This window comes from Galleria mellonella, unplaced genomic scaffold (assembly GCF_026898425.1).
Source record: "Galleria mellonella isolate WM207_F2 unplaced genomic scaffold, CSIRO_AGI_GalMel_v1 utg35, whole genome shotgun sequence".
In the NCBI taxonomy this organism is placed as follows: Eukaryota; Metazoa; Arthropoda; class Insecta; order Lepidoptera; family Pyralidae; genus Galleria; species Galleria mellonella.
Window position 1 is genome coordinate 376432 of NW_026442082.1, and position 19678 is coordinate 396109.

Below are 19678 nucleotides of genomic sequence, written 5' to 3' on the forward strand. Positions count from 1 at the left end.
GAGCCTCTTGTAGAACAGCATCTCGTCTGAAACAGGAGTGCTTCCTAACCTGGGCTAAAGGTGTGGCGTCCGAGATTAACACCAGTGCTCTCAAAAAAAGTATAACTCTGCCTCTAGGTCTTTCAAAAGAGTTATAGCGAAGTCAGAGCATATTAGTAGAATTGTCAAGAGATTGGCTAGTTTGCCCTCTGGGACTCGAGCTTTCTCTCTTGCCAAAGCTGCAAAGGGAATTTCTGTAAGTCATCTTTTCCACCATTGCGCAGGGAGGATGACTCGTTGGCCCAGAACGCTAAGGAAAAGGCCGATCTTCTTGGATCCATCTTTGCGTCAAACTCGACATTGGATGACGGGATGAAATCACCACCGACCATCACGTGTTGTAGGATATGCCTGACATTAAATTCACGCATAGCTCAGTGCGTAGAGCACTTTTCTCCCTCGAAATCCATAAGTCGAGTGGGCCCGATGGTATTCCTCCAATTGTGCTTAGGACGTGCGCACCAGAGTTGGCTCCGGTTCTTACGCGTCTTTTTCGGCTTAGCTACTCATCGGGCATAGTCCCAAAGTTTTGGAAGACTGCTCTGGTGCATCCGATCCCGCGTGGAGATCGCTCAGATCCAGCTAACTATAGGCCCATAGCTATCACTTCCTTATTCTCGAAGGTTATGGAATCCATCATTAACCGTCAACTGCTCCGGTACCTAGAAGAGCACCACTGATCTGTGATCGCCAGTACGGCTTTCGACAGGGACGTTCGGCTGGATGATCTTTTAGCACTTAACACACCGATGGGCAGTGGCAATCGAGAGTAAGGGAGAGGACTTAGCAGTTAGTCTGGATATTGCGAAGGCCTTTGATCGGGTGTGGCATAGAGCGCTGCTTTCAAAGCTACCTTCATTTGGGTTGCCTGCGAGACTGTGCATTTGGGTCGCCAGTTTTCTCGGGAACGTAGCATTAAGGTCGTAGCGGAGCATGCTCTGATTTAAAACCTTTGAATGCTGGTGTCCCGCAAGGCTGTGTACTATCTCCGACTCTGTTTCTTCTGCATATCAATGATATGTTACAGATAAGTAATATTCATTGCTATGCAGACGACAGTACAGGAGATACATTATATACCGGTCATGCAAAGATCTCGCGGGCACATACCGATGAGTGCCGGAATAGACTTGTGTCTGAAATCGAAACTTCACTCCATCAAGTTTCGATCTGGGGTGAACAAAATCTTGTCCAATTTAACCCCAAAAAGACACAAGTCTGCGCGTTTACCGCAAAAAAGACGCCGTTTGTCGTATCTCCTCACTTTCAGGGCACTTCCCTTGATAAAAAGTCGAGTCTAGGAATTCTGGGTGTTGATATATCTTGCGACGTCAGTTTTGCGGTCATCTGGAGGAGAAGGCTAAGAAGCTTCCAAAAAGTTAGGAAAATAGGGTGAGACGATATTTCATCACCGCCTGAAATTATATAAAGCCCAAGTCAGGCCGCATATGGAATACTGTTCTCACCTGTGGGCAGGAGCGCCACAGTACCAACTCCTTCCGTTAGACCGCATTCAAAGTCGGGCGGCTCGAATTATCGATAGTCAACGCCTTACTGTACTCGACCCACTGAAACTGCGCAGAGATGTTACATCTCTGTGTATCTTCTACCGAATTTATCATGGGGAGTGTTCTGAGGAATTGTTCGGATTGATACCTGCTGCTGATTTTCACCACCGTACAACCCGCCACAAACTAAAGTTTCATCCCAATCATCTGGACGAGTGGCGGTCTTCCACCGTGCGTTTTTCAAGGCACTTTCTTGCACAACCATTCTTTGGAATTTCCAGCAGCAGTATTTCCGAACCATACGACAACATAACCTTCAAGAAAAGAGATATTCCTTTTTAAAAGGCCGGCAGCACACCTGCAATGCCGCTGGTGTTGTGGGTGATCATGGGCGGCGGTAGTCACTTACCATCAGGTGAGCCGCATGCTCGTTTGCCCCCTGTGTTGTAAAAAAAAAAAAAAAAAAGGATTTCTCATTGGGATCAACAACTTCAATACTAGCAATATATCTCACCAAGTCATAGTCCACTCGGCCCTTTCTAGAAATTATCTTAATGAATTTTTATTATTTTTTTTATTAATTCCTGGTGAATTAATCACGATAGGCCGACTGACCTGATCTATCATCTCTTACTGATATAATATCTTGTCAGTTTATATTAATAGAGCAGGAGAGCGTCATTATAAAAAATGGGCCTTTAACGAAATAATCATCATCATATCGGCTGTTAACTTTCCACAGCTAAACATAGGCCTCCCCCATAATGAGGACGTTTGCCAGTAGCTGCCACGCTTGGCAAGCGGGTCGGCAACCGCAGACTTTGGTGACGTTTTAAGAGGGACACTGCTACCTATCTCTCGATCATTAAATTCCCTTAGTCGCCTCTTACGACACCCACGGGAAAAGATTGGAACGAAACGAACTAAACGAAATAACACTCTAGCAATATCCAACGAGTTAATAATGGAAATAGCTGAACAGTTTTTTTTTTTTTTTTTACGACTGAATGACAAAAAACATCTGATGGAAAACAGTGTCAACATTATATGATTACAGTGGTGCCGGTTGCGGTGGCTATCATGACGCCGATTCCCATGACAGCTATATACATTTATCAGAAGATCAAAGGCTGGTGAGTATCTATTCTTACTTGACTCGTGTGCGCTTGGTATATTATAATTCGACCAAATATCTTGAGAGCTGAAAATATTTATATATTTAAGCGACTTAAAAAATCGGAATTTCTTATTATAATTTTACCTTATATATTGACCATTTCTAAACTTATCTACTGTTGTTTTGGTCTCAGATTAATTTATTCACTTATTTTTTTTTTTATATCTTAAACTGTAGATATATAAATTATTGTGAATAGTTACAAATATCTCTCAAGTATTTTTCGTTTTATGTTTTTTGGGGCGAAGTTTTTAAGGTTGAATCTGTACTGACATTTTTAAAAATTAACTCATGACTGTTTTATGTTTTAATTTTTAATTATCTTTATATTTCCACTACTTTATTAATTTCTGTGTTAATAAATATTTTATTCCACACTACTTGGCTTATTGATACAACCTTATTAACTTTTTCACCAATATGTATCTATTGTTACATAGATACAAATTGGCAATTAATAATCTATGTAATGTGGTAAATCTAAAAATAAGGAATTGTATAAACCAATTGGGAAACATTGTAATATTTTTTGGTAACACATTATTTTGGGAAATGGAAGATATTACTATTGAAGTATGTTTATTAAATTAAATTTATAATTATAAAATTTTATGGAATATATTGCTTATTTACGGTGCTTTTTATTCAGTGTTATAATATATTGGTTTTTAAATATAAAATAGTTGTTCAAAAAAAAAACATCCTATTATATAATAACTTAAAAAAACTTTTGAAGTTCTTTTATTTCCAAATATATTTTATAATCACTAGTTTTAATTATTGTATACTGTTTAATAAGCGTTTTAATGTTTTAATAGTAAAAATTACGGTTATATAAAAAAAGGTGTCTTTTATAGAAAACATATGATTTAAATTTCTATATTCCATATTATGGACTATAGAAATTGAAATCATGTTTTAAAAAAAAAACACCAAGCAATTAATATGTATGTATTTAAATATTTTTCTAAATGTGTATTTCTTTTTTTTATTTTCATACAAATATTACGCCATCAACATCATTACATACCGATTTGTCGTCCTAGTCTGGGAGGTATGTCCAAAAATCAAATAAAGGTGGTGGGATTCATGGGTGCCTTGTATTAACATAGGAGTTCGCATGCTTTTAGCTTTCAAACAAGTGAGATTATGGTTACGGAAGACTCGCTATCAATGCTTATTTTCACAGTTTTGTTTGTCTTATTACAACTATTTTCACTGTCTCCTGAAGGGTCAGTAATAAAATTTATTAAATTGTATAAAGCAGTATTTACATTAACTTAGCAAATTTTCTGCATGATATTTTTTTTTATCAGGACACTAATCTCAAACAATAGCCAATACGTGATAAACTCATGAACTTTAAAACATTTGTGATATTAATTTTGCGTCTCATTTAAAAAATGAAATTAGCATTTGCATGATGTGACTAAAAAATCACTCAGAGCACGAAACTTAGTTTGTGAAACTAAAAACTAGTTACTAAAACTTTTTGTAAAGTTAATTTCATGAAACTGATCTTTTAATGTAAATTTGGTCTAGACACACTGTAATTTTTTGGAAATATTATGATTGTAGTTTAAACAGCCTTTATTTTAGTAAACCATCTTAGCATGTTTATTTAAATTATTTAATTAAAAATATATGCCAAAATTGTTTACTAATATGAAAATACTTGCGCTTTTTATTTCTAAATATATACACTGTATATATTAAAATTAAAAATTTAAATTTAAAAAATTAAATAAAAAGTGCAAGTACATACTACATGTAAATATTTTCAAAAAAATTTTCAGTTATATGAATAATGATTATACCCTTTCCGAACTTGTATATTTATTGAAAATTGTCAAACCAATCTTTAATAGCTTCACTATGGTGCTATCATAAATTCGTAATATTATTATTTAAATCTCTTGTTTGCCCCCTGGATAAGTGACAAACGAATCCATCCGTGGAATCGTTATCGCAAGCGAGACCAAGAGTTGGAATGAGATATCGAACGTTGCTATCTCATTCTATCCCATGGACTCGTTAGCGATGACAATTCTATCGATGGATTTGCTTGCCACTTGTCTAGAGGGTGACTCTAGACACTTCCACGTTGTCATTTTGTAGTACCTCTCCTGATGTATATTATTGTTTTTTTTTTTTCTTTAATAATGATTTCTGTTTAACTATTATATCACACTAATTCCATCGACGCAAACGCATCTGTATCTCACTTGTTATTAGAATAGCATCTCATTAACATTTTATATCTAATAGAAACAATATTCCGACTGCATCTGTTGCCTTTACTTTTTTATTTAGTAATTAATTGATTTTATTATTATAATTATTACCTAGAGAAAACTAAAAATTACATTTGTAATTATCAATAATCCTATAATGTACTCCTATAATCCATCAGAGAGAGACTTTATACAAAAGTCGATTGCTTGGGTACCTCTGTCCCATTTGTGTTTCAACCGTGAAGCAGTTGTGTTTGCATGGCTGTGTTTCGGTTTGAAGGGTGGGATATGGCGTGAAGTTACTGGGTACAGAGGAATAACACCTGAGTTCTCAAGAATGGCAACGCATGGGGGGTATCATGTGTGAAACATTATTCTCTGTTATGTCTATGGTACTGCTCATGTCTATAGGCGACGGTTACCACTTTACATCAGGTGGGCCGTCAACTTGTTTGCCATTCTAAGTTGTATAAAAAAAAATTATAATTTCCTAAAAGTCGGTAGTCGGAAAATGATTCTATCTCAGTTGGTAGTTACTAATAGACCATTTTGCTTACAGTATCGCCCGCAGAAATGAACCCAAAAAAATTATCGAAGACATCAGCCCAGTATCAGACAGAATCCAGTCCGACGTCATCGCAACCATTAATGTCCAAAATTGAAGTGTGAACCAACATCTTGCGACAGAAAATAAATAAAGGGATATTATAACAATAATATTCCTTTATTAATAAGAATAATTAAAAGAAATAATCTTACGTTACATTCAATCAAATCTAAATTTAAAAAGCAGAGCAAGTGGGTTCCATACAAAATCGCGCAACGTTAAAAAATGGATTTTTGGTGATTAAAATCATCAATTTAAATTTTTTTTTTTCAACTATTTATTTGTGCTTTTTGCTCTTGCCAAATTTTATGATTTTAGATTAATGGGAAGTACCTTATAGGTTTTGATTCCCTTTGCGAATGTCAAAATATGCGATATAAGTAAATGGAACATAAATGGCCGTCTCTTTTGACTGGGTCGATTTATAAGCTTAATTTTTTCACTGCTTTAATAGATTGCAGACCCGAGTATATGATATTAATTTCAATTTGATACCTCCACGCGTTCCTAAGAAAAAGGGTCATGACTGATTGACAACGAAGTGATCCTTTAAGGGTTCCGTTTTTTCCTTTAACCTTCAAATCTGGAATGGAACCCTAAAAAGATGAAAAAAATTAGCGATATATATAAAATACAACATACATTGCTATATTGTGTATACCTATTAGAAAGATTAAATTTTGTTCCAAGATTCCTATATTACATAGATATTAATGAATAAACGAATTTTCGAAGAACAATAACAGATGACAGGTTTCGTTCGAACAAAACCTTGAGGCTTCCTTCTTATTTTAGAAAATGGCGAATTTAAAAATACCTATCATATAAATTTTCAAGTATTTCAGTGTATGTCTATGCCAGTCATATAATATAGTTATATAGGAACTCAGTTGTATATGTTCATTAAATAAAAAATTAAATATATCTTCAATAAATATCTATAATCCTATAGCACAAATTATGAAAATTTGTATTTTCTTATTGTGAAACGATTTTAATAAATGAATGTAATGTAATATTATTTCTACAATGTAGTATGGCAGGAATTTAATTAATGTAAACTGAGACTCGTTCCTTATGGCAGTCTATGTTCAGAAATGTCTGAAATGATTAAGAATAATGAATCTTAACATTAGACCTCCGCTATTTTATCAATTTTCTATACTTACATAATGAATATTACGCTCAATAAAAGATATTAATGTAATCAATTGTGACACTAAGTATTTTTTATATAAATATACATACAATAGCCACTTGGCCAGTCCAATATGTAGATACTCAGACTATGTAAGCAAAAGTATCGCTATCATTTATATAACTTGTACGGCTAAGTGTAATATATCCTTATGAAGAAAGGTGTTCAAATTTTCAGACGATTTTTTTTTTTGATAAAATTATGCAATTATAAATTTATAATAAAATTTTAAATTATTATTTTAGGCAAAGGGCCTTCATATGTTTTGGCACCGCCTATAATCAAGGGTCGTAATTTTCGTGGTTTTCACCTATAAAATTTATTGTCACATAATATTTACACTATCACACTATTTATTTAAATACTAAATAAAATTATTATGCAGCAATATTTTAAGCAAGAACTACAGCAAATTATGTATGACACAAAATTAAGTCAGGCTTGAATAATATTTTTAAAACGATAACTATTGACATTTTGTCGAAAATAAAGGTATTTTGTATTTTAAAAGATACACGCTTCATTTTTGTTTTGAAATATTTTCTCAAATATTATTTGGGGTAGATCCCCAACCTGTTACGTTGATGTTATGTTTGCTGTTATTTCTATAATTATCCAGTTTTATTATAAAATCAAAATTTTGTTCGCTTTTAATAACTTATTAGGTACACCAAATATAATATAGTTTTAAATAATATATGTATTGTAATAATAGGGTATTTAACTGGGTTTTCTTTTTTATAAATGAACTGTAAACTGGAACATTTATTATGTTATCTGCTTGCTGTTAGACGAGTTTGCTTAACATTTGTTATAGTAAAAAGTGTATATCTCACATTATAAAATAGAAAGTGACATAATCAGTAACAAGCATGTTAATATGTTCTAAATACATTGGATAACCGAAGATTTATACACCACTACTTAACCCTTCTTTACATAATGGTGGAAATTTCCATCATAACATTGAATACCCAAAAATTATATAAAAGAGCAAGTTTAAGTTGATCATATCTAGACACCTTTTTACATTCCATTGACAGAAAAAAAAATATAGCTGTCAAATTTATTTTTTTAATAATTTTTCCTTTATTTTTAAACATGAATTATATCACTTCGATTTATTTCACTACTAAAAAAAATCATGCAAAGAAGGGTTAAATTACCCAATTATTATCCTTATTTGTCTCTGTTATGTGATTTTTCAATAGTAATATTTGGTACATACAGCTTGTATTGATTCATCTTAAAAAATGAGCTCATATTAATACCTCTTTAAATCTATTTTAATTATTAGGATCAGCTCAGACATCAAGTAGACTAGAAGACTATAATTAAATAATCGACTTTAGCTTCTTAAGTATACGGCTGAAATTGGAATAACAAACAGCCGTAAACGAAGTCACACAGAGTCGTTACCAACAACCAATCTTCAATGCCGAACCATTGGTCTGCACTGATCTTTATAATCTGTATTGTCACTTTCTTTCAAATTAATGTTACTTTAAGAAATAGTTAAAACAGGTTTATATTGTCCTAATAACGTTAAGAATAATTATTGTCTTTATGTTTTTAATGTAATTTTTAAAATCACGCACATAAATATTAGATGCTTCGTTAGTGCCGGAACCATTTCCCGATATTCTTTATTTAAATTTTGCACAAACTATAAAATATTATTTTTATTCGCAAAAAAAAATTATTTTGCTCAAGGACGAACATAAAAAAATGAATTTATTCCTCAGCTAGCACACATAAATAGTTTGGTTTGAAATTCACTGAATATATTTATAACAGTAATCTGGCTATATGTTTGTTAGTTCGATTCACATGACTGGTTTTATAGGTGAAACAGATGTGAAGCGAGCCTGTTAGTTGATGTTTGTAAGTGAGAACAGTATTGCGTTAGGTTATAAATTGTGAGAAAATTAATACAACTTTTACAAAACGTGTTTTGTTTAATTTATTGATCCTTTTAAACCCCTTGAGATAACTTTTATCCAAATTAGCAATCATTTAAAAATAAAGTTACACAGAAAACAACCACATTACCTAGGATATCTATGTATATTTTCTGCATAAGTCTTCATGTAAACGAAAATAGTTGGAAATTTTTGATACCAAAGAACCTTTAAGCTCTCAAGTTTTAGAGCCAGAGTTCCTGGCGTAAGGGCAGCACACAAGTAACGAATAAACTAATAATAAATTTAGTATTTATATTGCATAACTCGGGCACACTAATCAGAATGAAAGCTTAAGGAACTATATCTGCCATCAATAATATAAATTTTCACCTTGGACACTCCCAACTTGCTCTTCATACTTAGATTATAGGAGAATACCGAAATTATGAAGTTTGCCCTTTCTATGACCGATATTAATTTATCAATTGATGCAGCTAATATATAGTAGTATTAACTATTAAATTTTTAATCTCTAATATATAAAATTCTCGTGTCACGGTGTTTGTTACCAAACTCCTCCGAAATGGCTTTACCGATTTTCATGAAATTTGTGTGCATATTGGGTAGGCCTGAGAATCGGCCAACATCTATTTTTAATACCCCTCAATGTTAAGGGTGACCCACCCCTAAAATTTTTTTTTTATTTTAATGACAATTTTTTTTTATTTTTATTTTAATATGATTTAGCATTTAAAAATACATACAACTTTAAATTTTCATCGTTAATGTCGATCAATCAACGTCGATCAACCCCTGTATTTTAATCGTGATTTTTATATTTCGCAATAAGTGGTAAAACAACGTTTACGGGGTCAGCTAGTATTACTATAAATATCATAATTGGGTTATCTACTTTTGTAAACAAATTCTAAGAAAAATTAAAAAAATATCGTGTATTGAAGTGTAATTCGAAATTCGTACCTACGTCATATCACACCTGACATCTGATAGACTCTCAAAATGGACACCTATACAAAACACTGACTAAACAAAATGTAAAAACACAGAAACCAACCACCTCCCATTTCCTATAACTCTCTGAATAGCTAGCTGTAACAATGGGTAAGCCAAAATTTGATCTACCGTCATCCACGTTTCCCTACAAGATTCCCAGAAGACTCAATATATTGAGTATACCAAGAAAGTACATTATTGATACTAGCGATGGCATGCCTGCTTTGACACCTAGAGGTATCAGGAAGTCCGCTCTCTATAGTCAAATATCGGATAGAGTCAATGACGTTGCTTGGCCTTATATAAAGTAAGTTAATTCATTATTATTACTGTGCCATTAGTAATGAGTTTCTTCCATATACATAAATCACAAACTTTTTCCCTCGTAATTTAGTATGGTCTATCTGTGTACGTATTTTCATTCAAAACCGTTTAGTCAATTAAACGTGATTGAGTAACAATGTTCTAAATATCTTTACAAAGTTACCGATTTCTACCAATTAATCGAATTCTTATCCTAGTCACGAACTAAAGACAACAAATGAAACCAGTAGTCCATATGGCGGAAAGGGATTGTTAATAATGGAGACTGCAGGGCCCCATTTGCAGTAATATACCCGACCAAGTCCACCTCCACGTAGTCCCCCTGGAAACCATCATACTGAATTCCATGTGTATTCATCACTGATTTGCTTTCATCCTCACCTATCATCCCTCGCTGGTGCCCCGCCAGCGTATACAGTTAACATTCCATTGTCAATCATTAAAAAAAAAATATTCCTATATAGGGAACTAGTAGGAACCGTTTTAGCAAAGCTTGCGCTAGCTTTTATCCAAATTCATAACTATTTTCTAAATGAAATAACGACAGAGAACAGGGTGGTCCCATTCATGTTTTTGTGAAACAAAATATTAAATTACTAATATATAAGTAGCTATTGTTAAATAATCTTAATGTATAAGGAAAAATCTCTCCAACATACTTTGGTTTTACTTGTTTTTCAGACGTTTTCTAATAATCAAACGGATGTACAAGCACCGTTTCAGTCAAGAGCGACTGGAACGCATCGACCGCATGATAGAGGCTGCCAACGTCACGTGCTACTCGAAGTTAGCCAATTGCGTATTGGACTTGAAGAAAACGGACACAAAAGAAGTGAAAAAGAAAAAATGCTGGTCCGAAAGTGAATGGAAAAAACATATGGATTATATCAGTCAGATTGCAGGACCTAAAAAGGACTTTAGACCGCCTTCTATTAAGGTAAGAATAACTTCTAATATAAAAATTTTAAGAACCTTTGAGTTAGTTGACAACTTTTTACAAAAAAAAAAAACACGGCAAATAAATCGTACGCATGTTGTATCGTTCCTATTAAACAATGGTCAAAAAACGATAAAAACAATAAGAATATAATTCATTTACTAACTTTACAACTGATGGCTCCTGACTAAAATGGAAGGCTTAATATATTTCTATGAGGGGGGGGGGATGGATTATTATATTAGTAATGGGGATTAGCAATCTTATTAGTAGCAGAATACCCTGTCAGGACCTCCTCGCGATTCCCCCTGGAAACCATTGTGGCTGATCCTTTGGTGAATTTGTCACTATTGGCTAACTGACCTGCTTCATATTCACTTATCGTCCCTCACTAGTGCCCCGCCAGTGTATACTGTGTATAGCGCAGGCAGAGTTACCATTCCATTATCATCCATTAAAAAAAATCTATGAAAGACAATATTATCACTTTAATTTCTATACATTTTATATATACCTATATAATTTTCCATAGAGAGGCACGGGCAAACCACTTGAAGCATTGCTACCTCGAATCAACCAAATATGCATGATGCCTGATTTCAAAGTCTATAGACGGTTATCCCAAGAAGTTTGGTATAGAAATCCAGTCAAGGTAAATAAGATTAATACCTTTTACTAATATCGTAATATGCCACATAAATTTGCAACTTTTAACCTGCTAATTAGAGAAAGACCATAATATTGTCACCCATCATCAATTGATGGTCATTTGGTACTTTTTGAATACTTCCCGCATACATCAATCGTCGATTGATTTTTTATTGACTTTTATTCATATAGTATCAGATCATATATATCGTCATAGTCGTAGAATACTGACGGATCTGACAAAGATTACATATATAGATCCGTCAGTATTCTACGACTATGACGATATATTCATATACTATACTGTCAAGTACTTTGTTTTTAGGTCCCTCCTAATGCATTGAAGTACGTAATATCTGACAGAGTAAAAAAGCTAGCCACTCCGAGAGCTATACCGCAAGGCGACTAAAAATCATCGTAGTAGCTCCCGAATTAAAATTCTTATTATTATAATTGTAATGACGAAAATAATGTAATTTCATAAATTTGTCGCACGTAATCTACTTGTTATATTGAAATAGAAACATCTATATTGTTCTGTTGTAAACAATCTCTAAAACTTTTAAAGTTATAAAATACATAATGTATTATTGTATTACTTTCGCCAATATGATTATAAAAATATTCCAGAACATTCAAATATCAAGCTTAACATATTAAAACAATACCAATATAATTAAATGTCGTTTTATTATATTTACAATATACAATGGGGAATTAATCTATACAATATTGAATAACAATGTTTGATTTCTCAGATCACATTTCTACATTAATTACAATACAAATAAATTATACTTATGTTAAGCTCTCTTGAGCGTTGAACGATCAGTACATATGGCAAATATTTAAGCAAGGCTCTGGATGACCGCATAGGTGAAATCTTTGGTTGTGGACTGACCGCCGAGATCCTTTGTCCTCACCTTTCCGTCAGTTAATACTCTGGAAATAAAATAATGGGTACATAATAATAGACTAATATTAAACAAACTTCATTACGGCAATATACATAATAAGCGATAGATACGAGTAAATCGCAATTCTACACTATATTCGATCTAAAAATACTCGATAAATGTGAAACGTCTATATAGCTAGACTTGAATATTTAATTTCATTTGGTATTTCTGCACTTACTGAGGTATTATAAGTCAATACAAGTAAATATATATAATCTACATATCCACTTTTATTCATTCCATTACAAATCATTAAACCAATTCTTTCAGAAAAATATAAATAATATACATATACATACTTGTTGATGGCGTTCTTAATCATTTTGGAGTAAGAATGCAAGTTGACGTGTGCCAACAAGTTGGCGGAGCAGAGCAGCATGGCTGTCGGGTTGGCGATGTTCTTGCCTACGGCGCCCGAGAAGATGTGACGAGCACCCTAGAAAACATCATGTATGCACTTAGAGTAGGCACATGATAAACTTGTATGCTTGCATGTCTATGGTATATACATTGAACGCCAATCAAGGCGTGTTTTATGATATTTATGTCCATATACTACAGTGACAATTTTCCATAATGGGGGTCAGCAGGTTATTAGCCATTCCAAATTACAAGTCACTTACGAAATGACCATCCTACAAATGTACATACCTGCTCAAAAACTGCACACTCCGGACTATAGGAGGCCCCTGCTACGACACCCGCACCGCCGACCAGACCACTGGCCAAGTTGTCCACAATATTGCCGTACAAGTTTGGTGTTACCATCACGTCAAACTGATTTGGATTGGACACCATTTGCATTGTGCAGTTGTCAACAATCATCTTCTCAAATTGAATTCGGGGATAAAGTTTCGCCATCTGAAATATGATTTTTTATGTAGTACTATCTCACTGAGGACATAGTTGAATAAATTTTGATGTTATGAGAAATATAAACTATATATATAATAGTGTTTTTCTTTTTTTATTAGTTACACTTTTTGCGTCTAATAGCTACCGTCTTTTCTTCCTCCTCTACCCAAAGGTTGTTTGAAAGAAATTGCTTTAGCGATAAGACCGCCTTTTGTACTTCATAAGTGTAATATACATTTATCTTTGTATTATTCTTTAAGTGATGTAATAAAGAATAAATAAATAATCATATTTATAATAAAAACTTTATGGAGGACCAGCTATATGCCCAGTAAGTTACTTATTATCTTGGGACATTTTCATGTTCTGTTTAACCCTTATAAGGTAGGAATTTTCATACATCACTTTTTAGTAACCATGCAAGATTTTATGTTAATGAACTAACCGCCTTAGGCTGTGTTATTATGTCAGTAATCTTTAGGTTTATTAAATAGATGATATTAAAAAAGTATTGAGCAAATACCAGCAGTTAGCATTACCCAAATTAAGTTCATGGTAATTGTTAAAAATTTCGACTACCAACTGGTAACCAAAAATTACTATAAAAGTAAGCAACTAAAATACCTCTTCGCAGCTGCGCAAAAACAGTCCGTCACCAAGCTTCATAATGTTTGCCTTGTGTACAGCCGTGACCTTCTTGCGGCCCATCTTCACAGCGTAGTCGAACGCGAATTTGGCGATACGCTCAGATTTAGCCGCTGTGATAATCTTCAAGCATTCCACGACACCTGGAAAAAGAGATTTAAAATCTATTAATTAAAAATCCTTATACTGTCATAAATTAAAATTCTTTGCATAACCAATTTATCTTCACTCCATGTTCTTTGCAGGATTAGACGGACAACTGTCATTTACATCTTAAATATTTTTACAAGTGGATTATTTTATGAACGCAAGAGATGTAAAAATAGGGACATTTATAATAGGTTCTTCTTGTCAACCCTTCATTAGTGATTATAAATAGTCTGTATGAAGACAGAGTAAGAAAAGAACATATCACCAATGCTCCTAAGATAAGTTAAAGTTTACTAGGGAAACTTGGCGCAATACACTAGTGTAAGGGAAGACATAGGTACTCTAGAAAAAAAGTAATTTTTGAGTTTACCCATTATAAACAATCAAATCTTTCCTCTTTATTAATATAGATAAAAATATTAAATAAGCACTAACCGGGCACAGACTCGTGTTCGAGAGCCGAGTACTCTCCTTCGGTCTGCTCTCTGATGATGATGCAGTCCACGTCGTTATGGCGGCACTTGACATTAGGCAGCGACTTCACGTGTACCACGTTCGCGTACAAGTCGAGTGCATTACGCAATTTCATGTTGAGTGTTTGCAATTCACCGGTGTGCGAGAAATCCGGGGTAGCTAAGATACCCTGCAATTACAATAATAATGTCGACTGTTACAGCATAATGATGGCATGCGACAAACGCCATTGATTACCCCGTTCGGGATTATAGTCATGGGCATAAGTTATACACTAGTGATTGTATATTTTATTGTAATAATTAAGTACGTGTGTATATACGAGTGATATCATATATATATATATATATATATATATATATATATATATATATATATATATATATATATATATATATATATATATATATATATATATATACATATAGATATCACTTTCCTTCAGGTGAGCCGTCAGCTCGTTTGCCATTCAAAATTGTATAAAAAAAAACTATAGATAATATGACAACATGTAGGTATAACGGTATGTCAACTAGAACACAAAATATAAATATTGTAATTATTAATGAAATAAATTAAATAATCTTTAAAAATAATATTTAGTTACATAGAATTATTAACGCAAACACTTATAATGCGTTAGCAAATTTACATTGACAACGTCAGTGGCAGCGTCGAAAATTTACTCATACCTACTATTTAGCCATGGAACAAATCCATGAGAGTTGCAGGTGGCAAGATAAGGCATTTGATGGGGGCATAAACAGTCCACCAAAATAGCAAGTTGTATGGGAAGACAGGCGGGGGGACATAAATGTCATCCCATTGGAGTGCCGTACCCAAAGTTAGCCAATAGTAGGTACTCACCTTGATACAAATCTTGTTGCGTGCGATGGAGTTGACAACATCTTCAAGAGGGGCGCTCAGTGTTGGGTTCACTTCGGAGAAAAAGAACGATTCGAAATCCACTGGGATGTTTGCCGCCTGTCGATGTAATTATTATTCATCAAAATTGTTTTAATAACCAGCTGTATTTGTCACTAGAAGCCCTAATCTCTCCTTCTGATATTGTCTTATTCCTATTTTAACTATTATCAGGTGACTTGTTATTAGATCTTTGAGTTTTTTTTTTCCTCTTGAGTTAGTACTTTGTACCTTTCATAGTAATCATAATAATAATAAATAATAATAAAATTTCATAATAATAATAAATCACTTCTCCAGGTATGAAAAGAAGTATTCTTAGGTCTTCTTCAGAAAGAAAGATGATTACAGTTAAAAAAAAACATTATTTCCAACATGGTTAAAAATCCAATAATTTTATGTTATATTTAAAAGTACGTACCTTGAAGACTTCTTGCACAGAGTAAACCATTTCCGGTCCGACGCCATCTCCAGGAATTAAAGTGCACTTAATACGACCTTCCTTGGTCGCATTCGGTTGCTATATAGACCATTATACAAAATACTTATTAAAACAATTGTCTAAATTAAATATATAACGTACTGACTTCCAAATAATGGAATAAATACAAAGTCACAATAATCAGAATAATTGTATTGATCCTATATTTTCACACATATAATTATCCATAAGAAACATTGGCATATACTTTGTGTTTATGGTATAAAAAGTCTATTAAAACGACATCCATTGTTAGCCTTTGAAAACTAGATAACACTTGAGCAATATTAAAAATTTATTGCTGAACTACTTAAAATTAAAACTAATTTAAAAGTCATCTCATCTTTAATGGACGAGTTCAAGTAACATTACATTGTTCACCTTAATTTATTTCATTTTTATCTATAAATTAACTATCCCTATCATCCAGTTTACAATGGTCATATACACTTGAAATCAAACCAAATTAAAATTGCTTCATGTCAGAAAAACTTATATTATGATTAAATATAAAAACAGAGAATATATTACCAGCAGTATAGAACACACAGACAAAAAAGTCACCTATAACCTGTACATGTAGCTATAAATTAATTACATAAGTAATTATAATGAATGATATTTCAAGTGATTATATAATTTTAAATATATAACTTTTAAAAATCTATTGCATTATTATATTTTTATAATCCAAATGTCATACATTAAATATTAAACTTAAAAAAAAAAAAAACTCACTGGGTTGAGACACACTATAGTGTTATAAATTAAATACATTTTGGACGGTACAAAGGTTATGATTATAAAGAGAATAAAGGGTCATGCTTTGCTTTTTCTATAATAGTTATTCCAATCATACCATTTATATAATTAATTATATTTTACTGATGATAAAAAAATTAAATTGAAATAATTCAATACCATAAAGAATTTATATAAAAAAATATATAACAATGTTATAAAAGATAAAACTTTAATATTTTAATATTATCATTTATTAAAACAATACACAAATACTGCTCAATTTGACTGACTAACTGAAGTCATACTATTTATAATTCTTAATTTTATAACTGTCACCGCACACTGTATGCCTTGCTACAGTAAAATATTTAGCAATTGAATATAATATTCATAAATGGTATGATAAGTTAATTATATATTTTCTATTCATATAGTGTGGGTGGGTAATGTCTCATGCTTTCAGAATAACCATCCAAATCTTAATTTAGTCTTTCATTAATTTTATTCAATATATCATAGCAAACTTTTTACAATGTAGACATAGAGAACCAATATATAATAAAGAATACATTACAATTAATTTTGTATTGTCTATACTTATTTTATAATATATCTATATGCCAATATTCATGTAATTTCAATCTCTATATATGAGATGGCTGTTCTGTATTACAAGTAACATAAATAAAGCAAAAATAGTAAAAACTCATAACATAATGATTGTGTGCATGCTATTTTAAAAAGAATTGCTTACATAGTTTGATAGGCCTGGCAATATCCCCATACTGAACCTCAAAATACTATACTGGCTATACAACTCAAACACAAAATAAAAAAAAATATTCTATTCTTCTAAATATATAAATGTGCCAATTGTATATATATAAAAATAATAATATTTAAAAATAAATTTTGAATTTTCTTTCATAATACTATTTTCAACAAATTATGTAGGATAGGTAAATAAAAAAGAAAACAAACATTGCAATACCTAGCAAATTATATTTCATAAATAATATTAAAATCCCTCCTGTTTCAAAATTTTCAATCACTCCATAATAATTGATATATGATTTTTATCTTCAAATTACAAAATATCTAATCATAATTGTTTAATTATATTTTACAATTATTTATAATGACCTTAACTTAAACCTTAGCTTATTTATTATGTTATATTTTCAACAATACTATTTGTTATAATTGTTTGTTTTCTTTTTTTTTTTGTAATTAGTATAGATAGGTTAGTAATCTCACCAGGGTGCTGATACCAGCTGGAGCAAAACATACATTTTGGTCAGCATTTACCGCACTAGTATGTACTCCCTTGGATACATGTTGAGAACCCTGAAAAAAAAAATGTGTGAAGTAAATACTGAATACAACAGTATAAAGTGATGACCATTCTTGGTTGTTTATAATTATTAATAAAAAAATACAATAAATTATTATTATGGTGTTACTAAGAAATTTTTTTTTTTATTAGAAAAGTAGAATACAGCTAAATGGGAAAGCACTAAAAAATAATATTTGAGGCAAATTACTTTTAAAAAATTCTCTCATAAAGTCTATTTTAATTATATATTAATTCAAAAATAGTTGTTTTGAAATAGGTTTTAGTATATGAAGTATATGACTTATTTGTTAATTATATTTCTATAATATTATATTTGTTTATTAGATTCTATCTATTAAGATAAACAGAGCTGTAAAATTACATGAATGGATAATCTGTTTTTCTGTATTTATTTTATATAAAGAAAGTCACCTCACTATTTATTTATATAAATGAAATTTTAATTGAGAATTTAATAAATCCAAAAAGTAGCCTTTACTAGCAATTTCTCTTAGAAATACACTAGTTTTTACCCAACTTCATTTGCATAACTTGGATATATTGATTCACTGGGATAAAAAGCAGCCTATTTCCTTCTCCATTCCATGTAGTATGAGCATACCAAACTTCATTGATTGATTAAGCTCATAGACAAATATATGTTTTAAGTACCAGCCCTACCCCCACACTGGAAAATAGTCTTAAATACGCCAATGGTTAATCCGTTAAAATGCCGAGATTGACAAACAAACATTCAATTTCACATTTACAATATTAGTAAGGCTACTAATTATTAAAAAACAAACATGATAGAGCGTCAACACTATAATTAAGAACCCTAGAATTGAATAGATAAGGTACCTCCCTCTTTAATAATACGTAATAATAAATTGGTCACGTGAGACAATAGGTTAATAAAATAAAAGTAATTCAGTATATAAGTTGTGTCAAGAGGTTTCATTTTGAGATTCTCAGAACGTTTCTATGGAGTAATTTCCATATAAAATATGTTTTGTTATCAAAAACTTGTTACGAAACCTTTCAACTAACGGTTGAATAAAACTGTATAAGAATGTTAATAAGTCATACTATACCTGCATTAGGGCGCGGACAATATTTCTACCAATAAGAGACATTTTATTGAAGATTGGAAGCCAAAGAAATTTTAATAAAATTTTATTTTATTTTTGGACTAAACGGGGTAAGAAGATAGAAAAGGAACAAGAAATGGTTTTGCAATTGACATTTGACATACAGACATTGACTTCTATTCCGAAATCTTTGACATTGACATAATTTCATTAAATCAAATGTCAAATCAGTTATACTCGGAGACTTGGATTACGTAAATACGTTATAATAAGTATCACTTAATTTATAACAGTACCAAATCTAATTGTCTACGTAAACGTTTGACAGCAAAAAATGGCAATATATATGTGCTTGACCCAAGCCCACATATATCAAGTTTCTCTGCCTACTGTTAGACCTACCGCATATTACAAAACTAAAAGATAATT

The 19678-nt window shown here is 31.9% G+C and overlaps 3 protein-coding genes across 6 annotated transcripts in view; 2 read left to right on the forward strand and 1 right to left on the reverse strand.

Annotated features, from left to right (window-relative positions):
* The window catches only part of LOC113514278 (sodium-dependent organic anion transporter-like), a 33161-nt gene extending 24446 nt beyond the window's left edge, over positions 1-8715 (forward strand). For all 3 annotated transcript variants that reach the window (XM_052896915.1, XM_026898321.3, XM_052896916.1), the window contains exons 9-10: positions 2605-2680; positions 5518-8715. In XM_052896915.1, the coding sequence (XP_052752875.1) occupies positions 2605-2680; positions 5518-5620 (179 nt within the window). In that variant the 3' untranslated portion in view covers positions 5621-8715. The remainder of the gene's footprint in view (positions 1-2604; positions 2681-5517) is intronic.
* An 870-nt stretch (positions 8716-9585) lies between these two features.
* LOC113514418 (uncharacterized) lies at positions 9586-12236 on the forward strand. The gene is made up of 4 exons (XM_026898502.3): positions 9586-9988; positions 10687-10942; positions 11475-11594; positions 11916-12236. Exons 1-4 carry the CDS (start codon positions 9786-9788, stop codon positions 11997-11999), a joined length of 663 nt encoding a protein of 220 aa, XP_026754303.2. The 5' UTR covers positions 9586-9785; the 3' UTR covers positions 12000-12236.
* A 25-nt stretch (positions 12237-12261) lies between these two features.
* LOC113514247 (isocitrate dehydrogenase [NAD] subunit beta, mitochondrial) lies at positions 12262-19411 on the reverse strand. Of its 2 annotated transcripts, none has more exons than XM_031908179.2 (9): positions 19253-19411; positions 18113-18169; positions 16019-16117; positions 15541-15657; positions 14635-14842; positions 14029-14192; positions 13201-13410; positions 12849-12985; positions 12262-12532 (listed from the first exon to the last, which is right to left on the reverse strand). In XM_031908179.2, exons 1-9 carry the CDS (start codon positions 19292-19294, stop codon positions 12439-12441), a joined length of 1128 nt encoding a protein of 375 aa, XP_031764039.1. In that variant the 5' UTR covers positions 19295-19411; the 3' UTR covers positions 12262-12438. The 2 variants fall into 2 exon arrangements, with proteins under 2 accessions (XP_031764039.1, XP_026754075.1); XM_026898274.3 differs by having other exon boundaries at positions 18080-18169.
* Between the last annotated feature and the right edge of the window lie 267 nt (positions 19412-19678).

Bases quoted from the DNA above. Each gene is read 5' to 3' on its own strand.
- LOC113514418 (XM_026898502.3), top strand. From the start codon at position 9,786: ATGGGTAAGCCAAAATTTGATCTACCGTCATCCACGTTTCCCTACAAG. The intron at 9,989-10,686 runs GTAAGTTAATTC...CTTGTTTTTCAG, and splicing joins GTTGCTTGGCCTTATATAAA to ACGTTTTCTAATAATCAAAC. The intron at 10,943-11,474 runs GTAAGAATAACT...AATTTTCCATAG, and splicing joins TTAGACCGCCTTCTATTAAG to AGAGGCACGGGCAAACCACT.
- LOC113514247 (XM_026898274.3), bottom strand. From the start codon at position 19,294: ATGTCTCTTATTGGTAGAAATATTGTCCGCGCCCTAATGCAG. The intron at 18,170-19,252 runs GTATAGTATGAC...TTTTTTTTTCAG, and splicing joins TTGTCCGCGCCCTAATGCAG to GGTTCTCAACATGTATCCAA. The intron at 14,843-15,540 runs GTGAGTACCTAC...TTGTAATTGCAG, and splicing joins GCAACAAGATTTGTATCAAG to GGTATCTTAGCTACCCCGGA.